This window comes from Lobosporangium transversale, assembly GCF_002105155.1.
Source record: "Lobosporangium transversale strain NRRL 3116 chromosome Unknown BCR41scaffold_90, whole genome shotgun sequence".
In the NCBI taxonomy this organism is placed as follows: domain Eukaryota; kingdom Fungi; phylum Mortierellomycota; class Mortierellomycetes; order Mortierellales; family Mortierellaceae; genus Lobosporangium; species Lobosporangium transversale.
Window position 1 is genome coordinate 2,046 of NW_019029068.1, and position 18,475 is coordinate 20,520.

At 41.9% G+C, this 18,475-nt stretch overlaps 4 protein-coding genes across 4 annotated transcripts; all 4 read right to left on the reverse strand.

Annotated features, from left to right (window-relative positions):
* Positions 1 to 2,010: 2,010 nt before the first annotated feature.
* BCR41DRAFT_426968 (hypothetical protein) lies at positions 2,011 to 5,204 on the reverse strand (the record flags this gene model as incomplete). The annotated part of the gene is made up of 5 exons (XM_022030806.1): positions 5,011 to 5,204; positions 4,373 to 4,920; positions 4,118 to 4,222; positions 3,657 to 3,998; positions 2,011 to 2,148 (listed from the first exon to the last, which is right to left on the reverse strand). The coding sequence occupies exons 1-5, from the start codon at positions 5,099 to 5,101 to the stop codon at positions 2,011 to 2,013; spliced, it is 1,224 nt and encodes a 407-aa protein (XP_021875221.1). The 5' UTR covers positions 5,102 to 5,204.
* Positions 5,205 to 5,357: 153 nt separating this feature from the next.
* BCR41DRAFT_249506 (hypothetical protein) lies at positions 5,358 to 7,171 on the reverse strand. The gene has a single exon (XM_022020172.1). The coding sequence runs from the start codon at positions 6,952 to 6,954 to the stop codon at positions 5,641 to 5,643; it is 1,314 nt and encodes a 437-aa protein (XP_021875222.1). The 5' UTR covers positions 6,955 to 7,171; the 3' UTR covers positions 5,358 to 5,640.
* A 588-nt stretch (positions 7,172 to 7,759) lies between these two features.
* BCR41DRAFT_390899 (hypothetical protein) lies at positions 7,760 to 11,393 on the reverse strand. The gene is made up of 6 exons (XM_022028297.1): positions 10,004 to 11,393; positions 9,814 to 9,925; positions 9,653 to 9,705; positions 9,191 to 9,483; positions 8,796 to 9,057; positions 7,760 to 8,682 (listed from the first exon to the last, which is right to left on the reverse strand). Exons 1-6 carry the CDS (start codon positions 11,121 to 11,123, stop codon positions 7,793 to 7,795), a joined length of 2,730 nt encoding a protein of 909 aa, XP_021875223.1. The 5' UTR covers positions 11,124 to 11,393; the 3' UTR covers positions 7,760 to 7,792.
* A 32-nt stretch (positions 11,394 to 11,425) lies between these two features.
* BCR41DRAFT_365405 (hypothetical protein) lies at positions 11,426 to 16,968 on the reverse strand. The gene is made up of 9 exons (XM_022026157.1): positions 16,787 to 16,968; positions 16,589 to 16,697; positions 16,335 to 16,420; positions 15,925 to 16,225; positions 15,263 to 15,807; positions 15,002 to 15,131; positions 14,653 to 14,890; positions 13,222 to 14,525; positions 11,426 to 13,080 (listed from the first exon to the last, which is right to left on the reverse strand). The coding sequence occupies exons 1-9, from the start codon at positions 16,903 to 16,905 to the stop codon at positions 11,554 to 11,556; spliced, it is 4,359 nt and encodes a 1,452-aa protein (XP_021875224.1). The 5' UTR covers positions 16,906 to 16,968; the 3' UTR covers positions 11,426 to 11,553.
* Positions 16,969 to 18,475: the final 1,507 nt, after the last annotated feature.

The following is an 18,475-nucleotide window of genomic DNA, read 5'->3' on the forward strand; positions in this document are numbered from 1 at the left end:
TTCTTTATCCCATAATTTTCTCTGTTTTTCTGTTATTTGCTTTTTATTTTTTTCTTTTGTTACTTCTTAGTTGCTGCGTGTTGGGGAGAAAAAGGAAAAGAAAAGTAAAAAGTCTATTGTTTATCGAAGGCACTCGCGAGTAAAGGGCGAAGGGATGTGCGATCAGTGGTTTTTGACATCGCTCTGAAGTGAAACCAATTTGCGATTTCAAAGTATTGAGTGAATAATGGATATGCTTTTTTGCGCTCTAGAACATGTGTGCAAAAAAAAAAAAAAAAAAAAAAAAAAAGAAGCGGCATAGCGGATATTAAAATTGGATAATCAGTGCACCTGTGATATCATCCGTCGATTTTCATATGTTTGCAAGGTGGAGAAAGAAAAAACTCTCACGGGTGAAGGTGGGATGGAAAGAGCATTAATAACATTCTATCCTCAATGATCTGCAAAATCATACAAACAACAACCTGCCTGTCTACAAACAAGAGCACGAGCCACATTGCTCTCTTTGCATGGTGTACAACAAAGAGAGACTAAAGGACAGTGAGCAGTGTGATGCGACTAAAGTAAAAGGACAGGATTCAATGCACAATAGCTTATCAACACTCGCATACTCCCATTTTTCACCAGCATTAAGCTCGAGTACCTTTTTTTTTTTTTTGCTTGGCAATGGGGCCCATCAGGCACTACCAGTCTAACTTTCTACTTAATTCTCTTCTTCTCTTCTCCCTCTTCATTTCTAACAAGGAATAGGATAGACTATTGTGAGAACTGTGCTTCGCCGAGCAGATTCTTTTTCTTTTTTTCCTTTTTTCCTTTTTTTCCTTTTTTTCCTTTTTTTCCTTTTTTTCCTTTTTTTCCTTTTCAGAACGCCAAAGAGATACGACACGTCATTCCTTCGATACGATTGTGTGCTTTTATAAATTTTCGATACATAAATGTTGGTATATCTATACTTTATTTCACCTTCAGACAAAGGAATTATAAACGCACCGCCTAATCAGCTATTCACTAATCTTTATATATTCTATATTGCCTTGCATGAAAATAAAAAAATAAAAAACAAAAAATAAAAAAAAGGCGCAGAAGTATTCTGAGGATTGTCATGTGTTATTTTCTATCACACTCTGGAAAAACGCCAATCTGCCGAAGTACAGTTCATCCCATCTCTTGTTAGGGCCGAAGAAAGAGAATAGAAGAAGAGGATTGAGAAGATGATTCCCTTTACCAACAAGAGTAAATAACTCGAGATCAATGTAGCTCATGCTCTGGTTGGTTGTGGACAGGCCTTTATTGCGAGTCTTGAAGACAGAGTGTTTTTCCCATCTCTAATCGTGAGAGTCTCTTCATTATCATATGAAATATGACAGATGACATCAAAGACACGTATATTTTTTATTTTTTATTGTTGTTGTTTGCATTTTATTGGTCGCTCTTGAGCGTACAGCAAGCAAGGTACTTAGTACATCGTGCTTTTGAAATCCAATCACTTCTCCTCTTCTTTCGCGAACATAAAAAATAATAAAAAAAGCCAATTTTGACTCTCTTCTTTTTTTTTTTTTCTTTTCTCTTCTCTTTCTCTTCGGTCTCCTCGACCATCGGCCTCCTCAACCAAGATTAAAGGTAAGCAACACTCTCCAAATACACACTCCTACTGAAGTTCTCAACCTTCTTGCTCTGTGCTGCACTGTTCTTGTTCTGATGTTTCTTTCCCTGCCTATCTCTTTCTTTTCATTCCACAATTAGACTGTAAACGACATGAACCCATAGAAAGCAGCTGGAGCTTTATAGCTCACAGCGAAGCTGCCGCATCCAAACAGCCGTGCTCAAACAAACAGCCGCCGCATCCAAACAGCCACGCTCAAACAGCCACGCTCAAACAGCCGCGCTCAAACAGCCGCGCTCAAACAGCCGCCGCACCCAAACAGCCGCACTCAAACAAGCAGCTGTATCCAAACGGTCCTGCTCAAACGGCCCTAGACAAATGGCCGGGCTACCACATTCGATCAGCTCTTAATGACCAACCGGCCAGCCCGCCTCCTGGGCATGATGACTAGATGGCAAAGGCCTCTCGAGCAACTCCATAATGGCCAGACCATTTCCCACAGCACACCCTAAAAGGCGCTGGTACTGAAAGCTCGGCACCACTAGCTGAAGAACGAAACCAAAAAAAGGCCGAACAATCCATGAAGCCAAAACAAACGCCTCCAAAAAAAAAAAAAAAAAAAAAAAAAAAAAAATCCAAAATCACAAAGAAACAAAAAAAGAAAACAAAGAAACAAAAGAAGAAACAAAGAAACAAAAAAAGAAAACAAAGAAACAAAAGAAGAAACAAAGAAACAAAAAAAGAAAACAAAGAAACAAAAGAAGAAACAAAAGAAGAAACAAAGAAACAAAAAAAGAAAACAAAGAAACAAAAGAAGAAACAAAAGAAGAAACAAAGAAACAAAAAAAGAAAACAAACAAAAAACAAGAAAAATCAACGATGAAAAATAAATAAAGATAATTCAAAGAAAAAAAACCAAAAAAAAAAAAAAAAAAAAAAAAAAAAAAAACACCAAATAAATTAATCTTAATCCAAGAAAAGAAAAATAAAAAAAGTCAAGAAAAGAAAAGCCAAAAAAAAAAAAAAAAAAAAAAAAAAAAAAACATAAATCAGAAAAACATAAAAAAAACAAAAAAAAACCTCAAGCCAGAAAAACATAAAAAAAAACTCTTACTAACACAAAGCACTCTTAACATAGCAACAATGCACATCCAAGATGCAACAATCGATGCATATCTAAGGTGGGTCCGAACGGGCATGAGCCTACGCTGGTTCTTGAATGAGCCATGCGGTGGCGGAGCCTCTTCGACTGGGAAAGGGAATGGGAATGGGAATGGGTAAATATATGTGTGTGTGTGTGTGCGGGCGTTTGCAAGGCCATGGGGCCTGACCAACGGAGCACGATATGCCAGACCACCTCCACGTGGTGTGCTCCGGACAACATCTTGGAGAGACTTTTCGATGGTGACAAAGGAAAGCACTTTCCAAGGTGGCTAAGAGTCTGGCTTCTTGTAGCTTAGAATAGTAGCCAGGTAAGTTAGATAGCTAGATAGCAAGCAATCCATTAATAAAACAGTGTAAAAAAAAAAAAAAAAAAAAGCGTTAAAATGCACTCTGAAAATTGAAAATTTAGTATAGATGATAGCAAGGTGAACTTGTTACCATACTGTCTAGAAAAGTGTTTGTGAAATCTGATCCTAGTCTGTCGAGCCGAGCTGCGGACTTTCATCTAACAAGTGATGGCTGAACTACTTTTCTAGGCCTATAGCTGAATGAATCCTTGTGAGAGCTGTAGAAGGCTGAGGAAGAGAGGAATTAAACCGAGGTGTTGTAGTGGCTGTTCTCGATGAAAATAATAATAATAATAATAATAATAATACTTTATGGCCATTTCGGAACATTCTTACAATATGGCTTCATTGTTGCACTCATAACACTGCCCATTTGTAAAGTAACTGTCTTTTGCTCAAGATCTACGATAACATTTTTTATTTTGTTAATGCCGCTGAATGGTAACATTGTGGGATTGGAGCAACTTTGTTACTAAACTGCATGTGTCTGGATCGCTGCTCACAACCCCATACAAATCTTTGATACTCGGCCAATTGCTTACAATCCACGTTGCATCCTCAAGCTGCATTTGTTGATGCTTATCGCGTAAGAAAAATAAATTAAGTAGACTCTTCAGGTCGACTAGTTCATCTAGACCCGCTCTTAGCCTCAAGTCTAGTGTCTTGATTTTCTCCGATTGTGAAAACCAATCTGTCAGCTCAAGGATCCTCAGTCGAGTCAACCTGCCTATTTGTCTAAACACAACACGCTGCATCTCCATGCCTTCTGTAGTCTCTTGATTAACATCTGCTTCAAGGTCGATGGCCAAATGTATGAGGCCGGTACTGGCCCATTCTGCGCCACAAGTAATCTCTTTCACTGTAGCCCTAGACCCCTTCAGGCGCTTCAGATGTGGACAATTGGATAGGATCGCTTGAACAATGCCATCAGTTCTTTCAGTTTGTCTATTGATTCCAGTGATTCAACAGTAACGCAGAGCCTCTGCTCTCTCCTTTTCAGTACTATGTATCCATCCTCAAGAACCTCCTGCTCCTCTGCTAGTAATTCCCGCATGGAGAGCTGTCCAAACTCACAGTTGTGAGCATGTAGTAGCCTAAGGTCCGTCAACTATCTGAGTATCACCGCCATGTCCTCGTCTTTTATATCCACGCGGTAAAGGTGTAGCTCTGAGATATTTGTCAGTGTGCAGGGCCGGTGAAAGAATGCCGCCCTGTAGAAGTCAATGCCTATTTGCTTTATCTCTATGGCCTCAGGGACCCCTTGAGGGGGATAGAAGAGCAATGATGCTAATCCTGGACATCTCCTAGTCCACATGCCGAGACAATATGACGATGTATGCGGATATGGAGGGTTGAGTATTTGGATATTATCAACGATTAATTTCACAATTGGAAAAACAAATGTATCCGTGTCGTCGCTCAAGAAGTTGGCAGGGAGATGAGAGACCGTTACAGTGTGTATTTCCAAGCGTCTAAGTTTCTTGCAGACTCGAAAAAATAGATCGACTTCTTCTTCGATTATATTCGAGCTGTTAATCTCCAAGATCCTAAGGTTGGTGCATTCCAGCAGTACCTCCCATATTTCTCCCAAACCCGAATACTCGTACATAACCGAAAAGTGAGTGATTGTGGTTCTATGGGTCTTAATGAGCTCGAGAAGGTCGTTCGAGATTGAAGAATGTGTCGGTATTTGGTAGCTGACCCGCTTGAGGCGGCTACAGTCTTTCAATGACCTGTAATCTTCTGATAGGCGAATAAAAAAATGAAGCTCCTCGATGTGCTCCTTGTTGTTCTGTAGTGCTCTCCCTATGGGATACCCTGAATCATCTTCCACAAAAATGCGCTTTCATATGGATCCGACAAGTGTGTTGTGGAAAGTCTTTGAGATGCGAATACAATTAATGATGTCGTCTTGACCCAAGAAATCGCCAACAAGTGAGATGATCTCTGGAATCTCCAAAGGATTCAGTTTGATGTCGCCCGTCATGCAATGAGAGATGATGGGATGGAGTTAAGATTGTCCTTCCTTTTTTTTTAGTAGTGATGGTGGTATTTCGTAGTGGATAGAGGTGGTCATGGTGGAATAGAACTGCAAACGTACTGACTCGCTCCTGCCACGCCCTTTGCCCCCATGTTCTACCGCGCCCTGCAAATTTGTGCTGAACTTTTTTTTTTAGCCCTTGACCGACTTTCCTTCATGAAAATAAGTCTTTATCAGCTGAGCACCAGCGATTAATGGATTCCTCATGGGAAATTGCATATATTCAACAGTTTCCATGCTATTTGAAAGGACTTTCGTTGTTTCATATTAATTTTACTGGTTTGCAAACTTCATATTTCAGTCGTCAGCATAGATATCTAGTTTCACTCAATACTTCTGAATATTCTAAAACAGGTGTGCTACAGCGTAAACTCGCTACTCTTCAAAAACTGGCTCTGGCCCAACGCAGTTTGACATGCTTTTACTAGAAGCGACTAGATCCAGTACTTAACTTTACTGTTTATCATGATGTATGATCCGGGGTATCATGGAGAAGAGACCGGGTTGGTCGGGCTAAAAGACGGACTGGCTGCGTTGTAGGATGGGTTATAGGGTGGGCTATAAGACGGGCTAACTGGGCTGTCGGATGGGTCATAAGACGGGGTGGCTGGCCTGTAGGATGGGCTGTAGGATGGGCTGTAGGATGGGCTGTAGGATGGGCTGTAGGATGGGGTGCTGGAGAACTCTCTAGATCCATAGAAACTCTTCAGACGTGGACAATTGGATAAGATCGATTCAGCAACATCTTCAGTCTTTTTGCTGTATATTTTGAAGTCCAGCACCTCAACTGTATCGCAAAGCCTCTGACTCCTTCTCTTTAGTACTTTACGTCCGTCTTCCAGGCTCTCTTGCTCTTCTGCTAGCAATTCTCGAAGGGAAGCTGGGCCAAAACCACAATGTGGAGCACGTAGTTGCCTTAGTTCAGTCATCTGTCTGAGAAGTGCCGCCAGATCCCCGTCGTTTAAATACATGGGACCGTAGATATCCACTACTGATGCCTCGCCTCGGCGGCAGTCAATAAATAGCTCTGATAGATTTGTCAGTGTGAAGGAATGATGAAGGAATGCTGCCGCGTACAAATTGCTTTGATATCCATCAAGTTGCAGTGACTGCAATCCCGGACATCTCTTAATAAACATGCTGAGGCAATACTCTGACGTCTCCGATAGAGGCAGGTCTATATCGACATCCCAAAGGGCTAGTGTGGTCACATTTGAGAAGATGAATTTGTCCGTGTTGTCGCTCAAGAAGTTGGAAGGAAGCCCATCGAGATATACATTTTGCATATCCAAGCGCTTAATCTTCTTGCAGATTTGAAAAAATAAATCCACGATATCACTGCTTAGCCTCATACGACAAACGGTTAGGTCCTCAAGATGGATGCATTCTAGTGCTGCTTCCCATATCTCTCGTAAAGTCGATTGCTTAAATGATAGCTTCGTAATTGTGGATCCGTGAGCCTTGATGAGATCGGGAAGATAGGAAAGATAGGACAGGTCATAATATTCTCCCATAATATAACTGATGTGTTTGAGGCGATCAAGCCCTTTCAATGATATATATACGTCGGGAAATCTATGAAGAAACTCAAGCTCTTCAATATATTTCTTGTGTTCCTCCACCATTTCCTTAGTAAAATGTCTTGTGCGATGGCAAACGAGGACTTTTTTCCAAATGAATCCGACAAGAGTATCGTGAAAGGTCTTGGAGACACGAATACAACGTAGAAGGTCCTTCCGGTTTAGGAAGCCACCAATAATCAAAATGATTTTTGGATTTAATTTGAGGTTGTCCATCATGCAAAAAGGGATGGAATGGAGTTGAGATTATCTTTTCTTCTTTCTTTTTTAGGTGGTGATGACACTTTGTAGTGAGCATGGTGAATTGGCTCGCTCAGCTCCATCCTGAGGAGAAAAAAGAATGATGTTTGACTTCTAAAAAAGGAAAAACTGAAATTCATGTGACTTGACACTCTTTCGACTCAGGGTAGGGGTGCTTAGGATGAGGAAGGAGCAGTGCTCCTATTCGAACTGAAATTTTGTCAATTATGATGTTTCAGATTAAAAAAATAAATATCAATTGACAAAATTTCAGTTCGAATAGGAGCACTGGGAAGGAGAAGGAGAGGAGAGAGGGGGAAATGACAGTTTGGGTGGGACAAAGATAAGTATGCCTGCGTTGGTTGTGCCTGAATGTGCTTGAAATGTGCCTGAGGAGCCTGAGAAAATTTGTATTTTCAGCTGACAGGCAGGATATACCATCAATAACTCTTGCTAGTCGAATGGTATATGACAAGCTGTTTACATGGCTCTAGTTGGCTAGCAAGGCATATTCCAGTCAAACCAAGAATGGGCCTTTTCCATTTCAGGAAGGTACCGGGAATATTTTATTGGCAAGCGAACTTGTATACAGACAATTCTAACACTTTGGAAGCTTGGGGGCAGAAAAGAGAAAAGTATGCGTAGAGAAGGAAGCTGATCATGCTTCAGTCCAAATAGTCAATTTCAATTTTAGGCCGTTTTTGGTAGTTCTTTTACTCTTACTCTTACTCTCTTTTACTCTCAACAATTTTTTTTTTTTTTTTTTTTTTTTTTTCATTCGCTTCACATTATTTATAATGTTTTATGATAATTCTTCCTACTCTAAACAATCCTTTTCCACATCAAGGAACGCTGCTGAACCAACGCCCAATCGGGTCAACTCTGACATCACCACATTTGTCTGTCTATAAATAGTCTCCAACGGTGCAATCGTCGGCAGATCCTGTGAAGCCAAGATTGCAGTGTTGACTGTATTAGCAACCTTCTCACGCGAAATGGGTTTCGATCCATGACGATGCTGATGCTGATGATGATGACGATGATGATGAGAAGAAGAAGAAGAAGAGGAGGAATGAAGAGGAGGAAGAGGATGTGATAAAGAAGAAGAAGAAGACGACGACGACGACAGGGACTTAGTTGCTGGTAAACTAGTTGGAGCAGTATGGTCCGCATCTGAATAAGCCAGTATCGCAAACGAGTCGACCAACATCTCTTGGACAGAAAGCCGTCGGTTATCCTTATACTGCTCATGTAAGGATTGTCCGTACTGAATTGCATCCTTCAACATATCCCCAAGTTCCTCCAGTCCCTCGCTCCTGTTACTATTGTTGCTGTTATAGTCTCCTTGTTCAAGAGCAGTCCTCTTTGAAATTGAGATGGAGGACGGAGGTGGTCTCTCTTGATCAATCTCCATCGTCTCCTCACCTCGATTGACATCAGTCATCTCCACATCCATGAAGCTTCTTGGATGAGACTTGATCTCTCCTTTAACTGTATCCTTATCCTTATCCTTTCCTTTACCCTTCCCAGTCTTTTGCTGATCTAATTTACGGAGTGGAGTCGATGCTTTGTTGACCATCTCTACAAATTTGCGACATCGAAGTTGAAGGAGCATATCTTCGTTTTCCATGGTGATCCCTGGGTAGTATGTATCTAGCAATTCCATTGCGCGATCAATCTCTCCTGCTAAAATCGTATCCCGAATTTCTAAAATAATAATAATAATAAGATAGCGCATAGTTAGATATTTTATGCCATGCATCTCAAAAGTTTGGCGCTCTAAAAGATAAAAAATAAAACAAAAAGAGTATACAGGTTACCTTTTCGTCTCTCCGTATCAAGGACCAAGGGAGGATAATTCTGAAATTCTTTAGCTGCGGATGTTGAAGAACCTTGACGTTGCAGGGGTGTAGGAAGAAGATCATTCGAAAATTGCTTTGCACTCTCAGAGTATCCGTGGTGAATCATGTATGATAAGATCAACTCACTCAAACTCTGTGACAGATAGCTCATTTGATGCCTTTCACTCAACGTACTCTGCAATGAATTCTCCAATGTTTGCCATGCTTCGATTTTTTCATTCTACGGAGGGAGGGAATGGATAAAAAAAAATAAGAAGGGTAAATCGATCTAGCCTTGTTGCGCGTCGTCCATTTGATGAATGAGAGTCAAATACAGATATAATAAAAGAAAAAAAGGAAAAAAATCTTTTTACCATGACATAGTCCTCAATATTGTAAACAAACTCTCGCTGCCCAAAGTTGGCTTCAACAACTTCACCCGCAGTTCTCATCCCAACTGTCGGATAGAGTGTTCCTTTCAGATCTCGGAATGCAACCCCGAGGTAGACGCCGTTCTTGGTGTAGAATAAGGACATATCCCGAAAGTTGATGCCACACCCAATGACATCTCCTGTGGTAAAAACGGGTCCATAGGGCCGCCCATTGCCACAGCCTCCAAAGCTGTTGCCGTCATCACCATGATAGCCCCATGACTGTGGCTCCCAGCCTATGGGACATTGATAGGGTTGGGTTGGATTAGGTTGGGTAGGATAGGATAGAATGGGATAGGGTCTTTGTTTAAAATGGGATCATGTAGCATTACATGCATTTATGTCCATCTTTGTAGGGACATTGTTTTCTTGCTCTATTTTATTATACAGATATAGGGACTTTACCTGGTAGACGGTCTAGTGGCACCATCGCACTACATACTCCTATTCCGATGTATCTAATAATGCAATGCAATTCAGTGCAATGTCATATCAACGCAACATTCGTTAGGTTAGGATAATGTGAGCAGAGATTGGCATCTTTTCTTCTTCAATATTTCCCTTACCCTTTCTGTCCTTTGCTTTTAATCATTACTTCATAATAATACACTCCACACTGCGGTGGGATCGGTCGATTGGCACGAATGGAAGCAGCATCACTATCGACTTCACCTGGACCTATTTGACAAATAAGTTGATTAGAATTCTCCCTTAATAAAGTATGACCCCAAGGTGTTTTTGCAACTAAAACATTACCGAAATAATGTGCTTGCAAGTCATCTTCAGAAAGCCTTGTCTTATCTGTTTTATCCACAGTACTCCATCGGGAGGGCAACTGATATCGTAGGGGTGGACGGTCTGGCTTGGATGAGTTGCTGTTATTGTCATGGTTGGTGTTGGTGCTGTTGTTCAAACATCTCTCATTTTCAAAGGAGCTGTTTGCAGATTCACTACCACTACTACTACCACTACTACTGCTACCTCCGCCACCGCTTGTGCTCTCTCCACTGCTGCTGCTGCTGCTATCACTATCCTGACGAAAATGTGTATGTCGTCTTCGATGACTATCCAGATGAAGTCGTCTACGCTTTGAGGGCTCACGATCTGTGTTGGTAGATGCTAATGTCTGAAGGTCGATCGGAGGACCTTCTGGCTGAAAATATTGTTTGAATGTTGTGTATTGAAAGTAAGATGGCAAGGTGGTCATTTTCGACTTTTTCATCACCATTGTTGCTGAAGTTGCAGCGGAGGCAGACGAGGAAGAAGAAGAGGGTAAATAACCAGACATCGATGCCTTCTTGAGTGTCCCGAATGTGATTGATCGAGTACGACTGGAATCCTCCCGTTCGGGCAGTGGTAACGGTAAATGTGATGCTCGACTATTGTCTTGCTGTTGCTGTTGTTGCTGCTGCTGGTCCGTATTCAGAGACATGGTTGGGAAGTGGCGGCGGAGAAGGGAGAATACACTAGATCCAACGTTAATGTTTGTGCCGATGATGCTTAACGAGGTTTGCGCTTGACCTGATGGGCTGGGGGAGATGGCCGTGGTTGTTGGAGCAGTTACGGTGGCAGCGGCTACACTCGAAGGGGGATTATCGACGCTTGTGTGGATTGACCGCGGACGTTGATCTGGAACCTCGCTTGTAGACGTTGGTCCGGTTGCAGAGAATATTGGTGTTTGGTTGTTTGTTCCAGCGTTAGTTTCAGGAGTGGCAGTAGACGAAGGGGCAGATGCAGGTGCAGATAAGGAAGATGCTATTTGGTTTGTTGAATATGATCCTGTTGGGTTAATCGAGTTGTTATTGTTACTATGCTCGTTAGACCGACTTGTCGTAGTAGCAATGTCCTGATGGTTGTAAGAGTGCTGAGATGACATTCCGTTGAGGAATGAAAAAGAAAATAGAAAAAGTAAAAAACTAAAAAGCCTTTGATGCAGGACAAATAAGAAAAAGAAGAAAAGTGTACGAAAATGAGAATGAGTGTGAGGTAATGAGGTAATGAGACAATGTTTCTTAATCGAGTGTTAACAGTTCATTAGCCATAAATCAAAGAAAGACTGTTGGTTTTGAGGCAAATCCAGAAAGAGAAGTGAAATGCTTGAAATGCTGTGCTTGTTTAGCAATTTTCATTTTCAAGTAAAAAAAAGAGGTCTTTTCTGTTTTATGTTTTATTTTAATCCTGCTTTTTATTTTGTTTTTGTTTTTCATTTATTTTTGATTTTAATTTTTATCCTGAATCCTGAATTAGCCAATGCGGACTCACCCTGACAAATTTTTGGTTAATTGAACCAACGAATCTATTAAAACTCATGACCGCACCACTAAGGCTTCAGTGGCCACCCCAACAACCTGCCATCCTTGTCTTTCCCAGGGTGCTGCCATCACCGCCCGCTGCGCCATCGATACTGCTTCTCGAACCCTTGCTATGCTCTGACGATTCTCCTCCTCTACTTTCTCCTTCTTGGCATTCTTCCATCCTGCTACCTTCTGTTGTCGCTCCTGATCTGTCAATAACATCGTTCCTGCCACTTGTGCATACCCATGCATCAGGTCTGAGGCCTGTAGACTCTCCTGTTGCCTCAACAGATCCAATGCTGCCTGTGCATTGGACTGTGCAACAGAGTAAGCACTCGTTCCACTTGTCCCGATCGTCATCGACAGGTGTTCAGAAAGTCGCCTCCAGAGGGCTGCCTCCGTTGGCGCTTGATGCACTGATTTGGACAATGCTGCGATCGACAGCTTGAATTCACTCAAGAGCGAAAAGTACTGACTCAAGAGTCGATCCGATCGCATCTCAGGATCTATTTCTGCCAATTCCTGACGTGAAAACTTAAGGATCTCTTTCAATGCGGCTGTAGCCAATGTCTCATCATTTTGAACAAGACCCATAGAGGCCAGTCCAAAGATCGCCGGTAGATGAGTTGGCGATTGAGCGATACAGCGGAATAGCTCTTCCTTCGCCACCGCTCGCTGCTCCTCTCCACCTAATGCCCAAAGCACTTGACTCAACAGAACCACGACATCGTCCCTTGAGCCCTCCATCCCTTCCACCTGTTCTGTTTCTGATAGCGCAATCTCAAACATTGAGAGACTCCGTTCCAATTCCCCAGCATAATAGAGAGCCAAGCCTGCACCTAAATGCTTGCATGTCCTGATCACATTGGGCTTTGCTTCCGTCCCTTCCAATTCAAGTGAAGCCTCATACGCTTCCACTGCACCGCTATAATTCTGCATCGACAACAATGCACGCGCCAAATTATGGAGCAGTATCATCTTGCGCTTTCTGTAACTACTTCCGGCATCCACATTATTGTCCACTTCACCTTCTTCCTCATCCAAGATTCTAATCGCAGTCAAGAAGCAATCAGCTGCCCCTTCTTGCTGCAAGAATCGCTCTCGAATCAGACCTAGCAAATTCCAGGCAGCAACATCTCTGGGCCTTTGCTCTAAATATTTGGAAAGTGCAAATGCTGGTGTCACCAACAGTGTCGCCGCACTCACAGGGGATTTGCGCTTTATACCGCTACCACCGGTGGAAGGCGTTTGGCCGGCAGGACCACTGGCTTTGTGGAAGCTAGACAGCATATCCGTGAAAGCATTGATGGCATAACCATAGTCTGCTTCTAAAACTGAAGCCGTACTAGATTCACAGGCATGAGCAAAAAGACCTGTTGCTTCGTTCGTTCCCCAAAGGTTGGCAACACATGCCTGTCCTGTCCATGCCTCCGCCAATGATGGATCAAGTGTCTGCGCAGTAATAAATGCTTTCAGAGCAAGATCCAATTCCGAGTTAAGAATATACAAGAATCCGAGATTGGACCATGGTGCAGCATTCTGGTGTAGAGTGTAGTATGAAGAGATTTTTTTTTATATCAATTGGAATTCTAGAACACTGACTAATACTGTGCTCAAGAGCACCAGAATGATACACGTTGCATTAAAATTCATATATATAGAAACAATGTGAAACCTTACCTTTGAATCATACTCAATGGATTTGATAAAAGCGTGCTGACTGATCTTTGGATTCGTGGACAATGCAGCAACACCAAGCGCATTCCACACAATCGGATTTTCCTCTTCAAAATGCAATGAAGCCTTCAAACACCGTATTGTGACATTCAACCACTGACTTCCAGAATGAGCTGACCCGGAAGTACGGCTTTTCTTGATAGTGTTCTCATATCGATAATAGTAGCTGAGAGCGATGTCATACCAATAATGAGCCGCTAAATGGCCTTGATTTCCGCTCAAGATGTTGGCTTTTTTGTAAGCCAGCCCTGCGACTGTGAAGATGGCATCTAATATCTGAGTGGTCGTTTCTGTCGTCGCATCAACAAGATCCGAGCAGTTTATGGTTTTCAACACTTTGAGAAGATCCTCATCAAGGTTGGCTGGGAAATGAAGTAGAGCATTCGTATCTTCGGGTAGAAGAGTAAGAATAGAAGAGAGAGTTTCAAGTGGGCAAAGACGGAGGTATCGAGGAACGAGACGATAGGCAAGGCAAGCATCCCCGACGAGTTTCCAAGCCGAAACTATATTAGGATTCTCTTGTAGCAGCTGATAGGCATACTCAAGTGCATGTCCACATGACTCTGCAGACCGTCCATAATAACCCGATACGAAAAACTCCTTTCCTTCCTCTAAAAAGCTTTCAGCCATGCCCATCAACGATGGCACATGCTTAGGCTCTTGGTTCCTCTCTGCTAACGCTAAAGTACGAGAGTAATGTTCTTTTGCTTCTGGATACATGCCGAGTCGTTGATGAACACGAGCAATATGGTATTCTGCCACGGTGGAGTCGGGACTGAGTTCTCGATTTCTCGTAAAGGCTTTCAATGCTGCCATGTAACGCCCTTCATGCTGATAAGCCTCTGCAACACCCTCCCATGCCAATGCATTCTTAATATCATTTCGTAACAGCTTCTGGAACGCATTAGTAGCTTCAATATTGTTACCACGCATCAACTCTGCGAATCCCAGCCTGTTCAATGCCCAATTGGCTTTACCATCTGCCTCAATCACTTGTTGATAGATATCAATGGCGCCCTCCAGACTTCCCCCATTCAGCAAGTAGTCGCTCAGGAAACGCCCAGCGTCTCCTTCACAAGGATCCAACGAAAATGCATGTTGGTAACACTTTTCGGCACGTACTTCGTCCTCGACCACTTCACGGTAATAATGTCCCAAATAAGTGAACGCACCAGCGCAGCGTGGATCTAGCTTTGCAGCTGCAATAAGTTGTGCATGGCTGTACTCTGGGTTTTCTCGATACTCACCTAATAACATGTCCGAAGAAAAAAGAAAAGGAAGTTGTCCAATTTATGATTTTCTATACTCGCTCTGCTCCGGCATATTCAACCACTTCATTATCAGTCTCTTCCCCCCTCTGCTTGTCAAACCTACCGCCCATGTCATAATAGATCCTTCCTAGCCGGTATAAATCCAAGGCACGAGGGTCTTCAGACATTTCTATGACTTCCCGTAACCTGTCCTCTGCTTGGTCGTAATCCTGTTGCAAGTAGCTGATCCATCCCAACTCTGATCTTGCAGGGATATTATTTGAATCTAGAGCAAGGACACACTCAAATGACTGTATAGCTTCTTCAAATTTGCCCTCCATGCATCGTACGAATCCAACACCCTATTCCACAATGAAGTTATGCTTGTAGGGCTCAGCACTTTTTTTTTTTTTTTTTTTTAACATAAAATAATGCGCAATACTAGACATGATAAGCAACTTTCTTTTTCTCACCTGAAGAGCTTCGATATTATTTTTGTCCGCATCCAGGATTCCTTGAAAGAGTGCTAGAGCGTTGTCTGCCAGTTTTGGGCTGATTTTAAACTGACAGTTAGCCATGCACAGCTCAAAGGAACGCCGCATTCTAATGAGCGAAATTACGTAGTATGACTCTACCAGTAAGCATTGTTTCTTACTATGGAACATGCAAGCATCCATTTCTCACAAGGTGGTCCTCCAATGTATCGCTGGCCATTTAGTTTTTTTTATCCTTACTTCGAAAATGGATATCCTGTTGTGGCCGCTTGTTTCAAAAGGATATCACGACCTGCAGTGGCATGTTCCAAACCGACTTCATAATCATTGGTTTTGTGATCCATCCAGCAGATAACAAGGTAACCATATGCCAAATTGGGCTCTAATTTGAAGCCCTCCTCCAATAGCTCAACCAGATCCTCTCTGGGTTCCCCATTGGAGAAGTGAAGTTGTGCTTGGATCATTTTGGAGAGTCCAGTGTTGGGATATTTTGTAATATATTGCTCCTGTAAATCAGTATCGTAATCGGAGGGGGAACTTGCGTCTGTGAATTTTAAAATCAGCTCATAAGGGAGAGGTGATGATGATGGTGATGATGTTGACAATGAAGATGGAGAATAATTGATCAAATTGGATGCCAACGTCAGTGCTTTCTCACGAACAGCAGTCTTTTGATCCATTGCGACGGCTTCCATTTTGTTGATTAGGAATTGAAGTAATTTCAGCTGTAAATCTCGACTGCCTTCAGGATCCAATTCTAAAATTGTCTCATATGTCGATCCAAGCTAAATTTAAAAGTTGTGCCATAAAATCAGTTGAATGCACTGGGTTGAGCTTTATTCCCAATATATCATCAAGCACCGAGTTCTCCTCCAGATGTATAAAGAAAAAAGTTAACCTACCTCGGATTGGTTATACAATTCCTTTCTGACAGCGTTCTGGACTTGTTCTTGTGTTCCACCTCCAAGTCTTCCACGACGAAGTTTAACTTCACGTTCATAAAATTCTGAATCGGTTCTTTCCTGAAACGATGCCAATCTCTTTAGGATCTCTAACTGATCGGGTTTATTCTCCATGATGTCATAGAGTTTTGATCCTGGTAGAAGTGCCCGAATCTTTTCAACTGCATTGTTCATTTGACCGTCATTTGTATAGAGTTCAATTAATTTCTCTGTCGTCAAGAGTGCCTTTTTTCCATCCGAACTATTTTTTTTTTTTGCAGAATATCAGAATATTATGATTACCATTGAAATGAGAAAACCAAACCTTTGGAGATTAATATGAGAAAAAAAAAAATCTTTTGTCGGCTTACGTTTTTAAATGAATTTGAAGTATTTCCTCCAGTGCATCGATGAGCTCCGGCAATTTTTTCTGCTCCTCATAGAATTTAATTAAGCCCTAGATTGACGAAAAGGGCAACAACAACAACAAAATGTAATAAATAAAAATAAAAATAAAAAACTAATAAGAATGTATCCATGCACGCGTAAGATGCTCAAGTATAGTGAAATGTAGAGCTGCTTTTTTATTGCAATTCGGTTGATTGGTCAAGTGCTGTTACGTTACCTCGCGCGCCAAAGGATGTTCAGGGTTGACAGCAATAGCCTTCTTAAAATGTTCTTCTCCTTTGGCGGTCTGTTTAAGATTCTGATATGCTATTCCTGAAAATATAAGCCTTTTTTAAGATTTGAAAAAAAAAACGTAATAAATATTATTAGGTCCTTCCTTTACAGCGGTATAGCACAGAAAAGTAAATGTATTTACCCATTATAGTTTTCCGAGTCCGCGTCAAGAACCTTTTGAGCCCATTTAAGCGCATCATCGTAATTCTTATTGACGATGCTCTCCTTTGCATTCTTAAGATTAACCTTGACAGTGGACATTGGCGCTCCTCACAGATTTCAGTCCAAGAAAAAGGGTTTTATTTTATTATATATAAGTTGAAGGAATGAAGGGAAATGAAACTGGCGTTACTTGTAAACATGCCATGTTCCTGCAGTCTTGTTTGCACTTGTGGAATGCAATTACTCCATTCCTTTAGTGCATCAAGCCTTGCGAACAGCGTGCGTATTTTGATTAGTTTAGGGAGTGTTGTTGGATAATTTAGGGGTAGGTAGGATAGGTCACTTCCAGCTCCAGATCGATGGAATAATTCTCGAAGACAATAAAAGAACAATACAATACGCAGAGACCCAACGAGAACAATCAGTACCCAAATGGCTCTTGTGTAAGAGAAGGAACAAGAAATCAGTTTCCTGAGCTGCTGCTCGTTGTGTAGTTGGTGGCAAACCATCTCCACGTGACTAAATAAAACAGTGTCTAAAGCCCGAACCCCGTGACTGGACCTCCTTCCGCAATTGCAACCCCACTCTACAATTGCATTTTTCTATATTTTTATTGTTGATATATCACAATAAAGAAAGATGCAATTATAAATTCCAGACACCCATTGTTCTTTACCTTAATACCATTGATGAGTTGCAACGTGCCCTCCATGTCACCTTGAGGTCCATGTCACCTTGATATACAGTCCTCCAAAAAAGTGTTAGCATGCTTCAGTAATTTTCGGCTTTTCTTCAATATCTTCATACCTTGCCATTTTACTGAGGCTATGTTACTACCATATATTCTCGGGTATTATATGTATCCTTCCTGAGGATTTTAGGCCCCACTGACTTATAGATAGAGCTGGAAGGCTCTAGGAAGTTGGTAAGTAATGACTTTCACTCTGGTCGGAACACCAAGTGTTGAGTTAGCTTAATACAAGGGATCCGAGGAAGATATCGGATGTAATCTTATTTCGAGATTCCTTGGCATCGTAGGCCATGGTCGTTAGTCTGTAGCTCTTCCAGAGCCCTAGAAGCTATCCACGGAGCTAGGAAACTAGGAGTCGCGACCTGACTTGACGGACAAAACTATGAATTAGGGGAATGGGGGAGGAAAAACGTGGAACAAAATAATCAAGCACACGAAGTCTTTTTCTAAATCTGAATCAGATAAAAATACATTCATCAATTCATAAGCTCGGCATTGCTTGCTGTTCGTGACAAACATCCCGGCGGTTGGGCAAAACGAAATGTTCGCTAAGGAAGCTGGTTGTTCAGTACAGCTTGGATGCGTTTGTGGTAACGCCAAGTATCGGACTTGTATTGAGCTTGTATCGTACAAGTATAAGTCAAGATCATCTCGTATAGCCCATAGTACGCTTGTTCGTTTGAATCGGCAGGAACTGCGTAGCACCTCCGTTGCAAAAGAACCCCAAGGCTCGCTACCATATGCCATATGTAGAGGGATGTTATAGTAATCCATTGCAGTGCACTGAATGAAGCTTTTGCTTTTGATAAGGTGGAAGCAACAAGTGGCCAATAGTACATTATATTTGGGGCATTGGAAGACTCAACGATGATCAATGTTGGCACAGCTCTCGGCACAGCGAAACACGCAATCAATACA

What these genes read in the sequence shown, in the direction of transcription:
- BCR41DRAFT_390899 (XM_022028297.1), bottom strand. Translation starts at nt 11,123, where the DNA reads ATGTCATCTCAGCACTCTTACAACCATCAGGACATTGCTACTACGACA. An exon ending in CTTGCAAGCACATTATTTCG is followed by an intron (nt 9,926 to 10,003) that starts GTAATGTTTTAG and finishes TTTGTCAAATAG; the next exon opens with GTCCAGGTGAAGTCGATAGT. An exon ending in AAAAGCAAAGGACAGAAAGG is followed by an intron (nt 9,706 to 9,813) that starts GTAAGGGAAATA and finishes TTGCATTATTAG; the next exon opens with ATACATCGGAATAGGAGTAT.
- BCR41DRAFT_365405 (XM_022026157.1), bottom strand. Translation starts at nt 16,905, where the DNA reads ATGTCCACTGTCAAGGTTAATCTTAAGAATGCAAAGGAGAGCATCGTC. An exon ending in GATCTATTATGACATGGGCG is followed by an intron (nt 14,526 to 14,652) that starts GTAGGTTTGACA and finishes ACATGTTATTAG; the next exon opens with GTGAGTATCGAGAAAACCCA. An exon ending in CCATTGAGTATGATTCAAAG is followed by an intron (nt 13,081 to 13,221) that starts GTAAGGTTTCAC and finishes ACTCTACACCAG; the next exon opens with AATGCTGCACCATGGTCCAA.
- BCR41DRAFT_249506 (XM_022020172.1), bottom strand. Translation starts at nt 6,954, where the DNA reads ATGATGGACAACCTCAAATTAAATCCAAAAATCATTTTGATTATTGGT.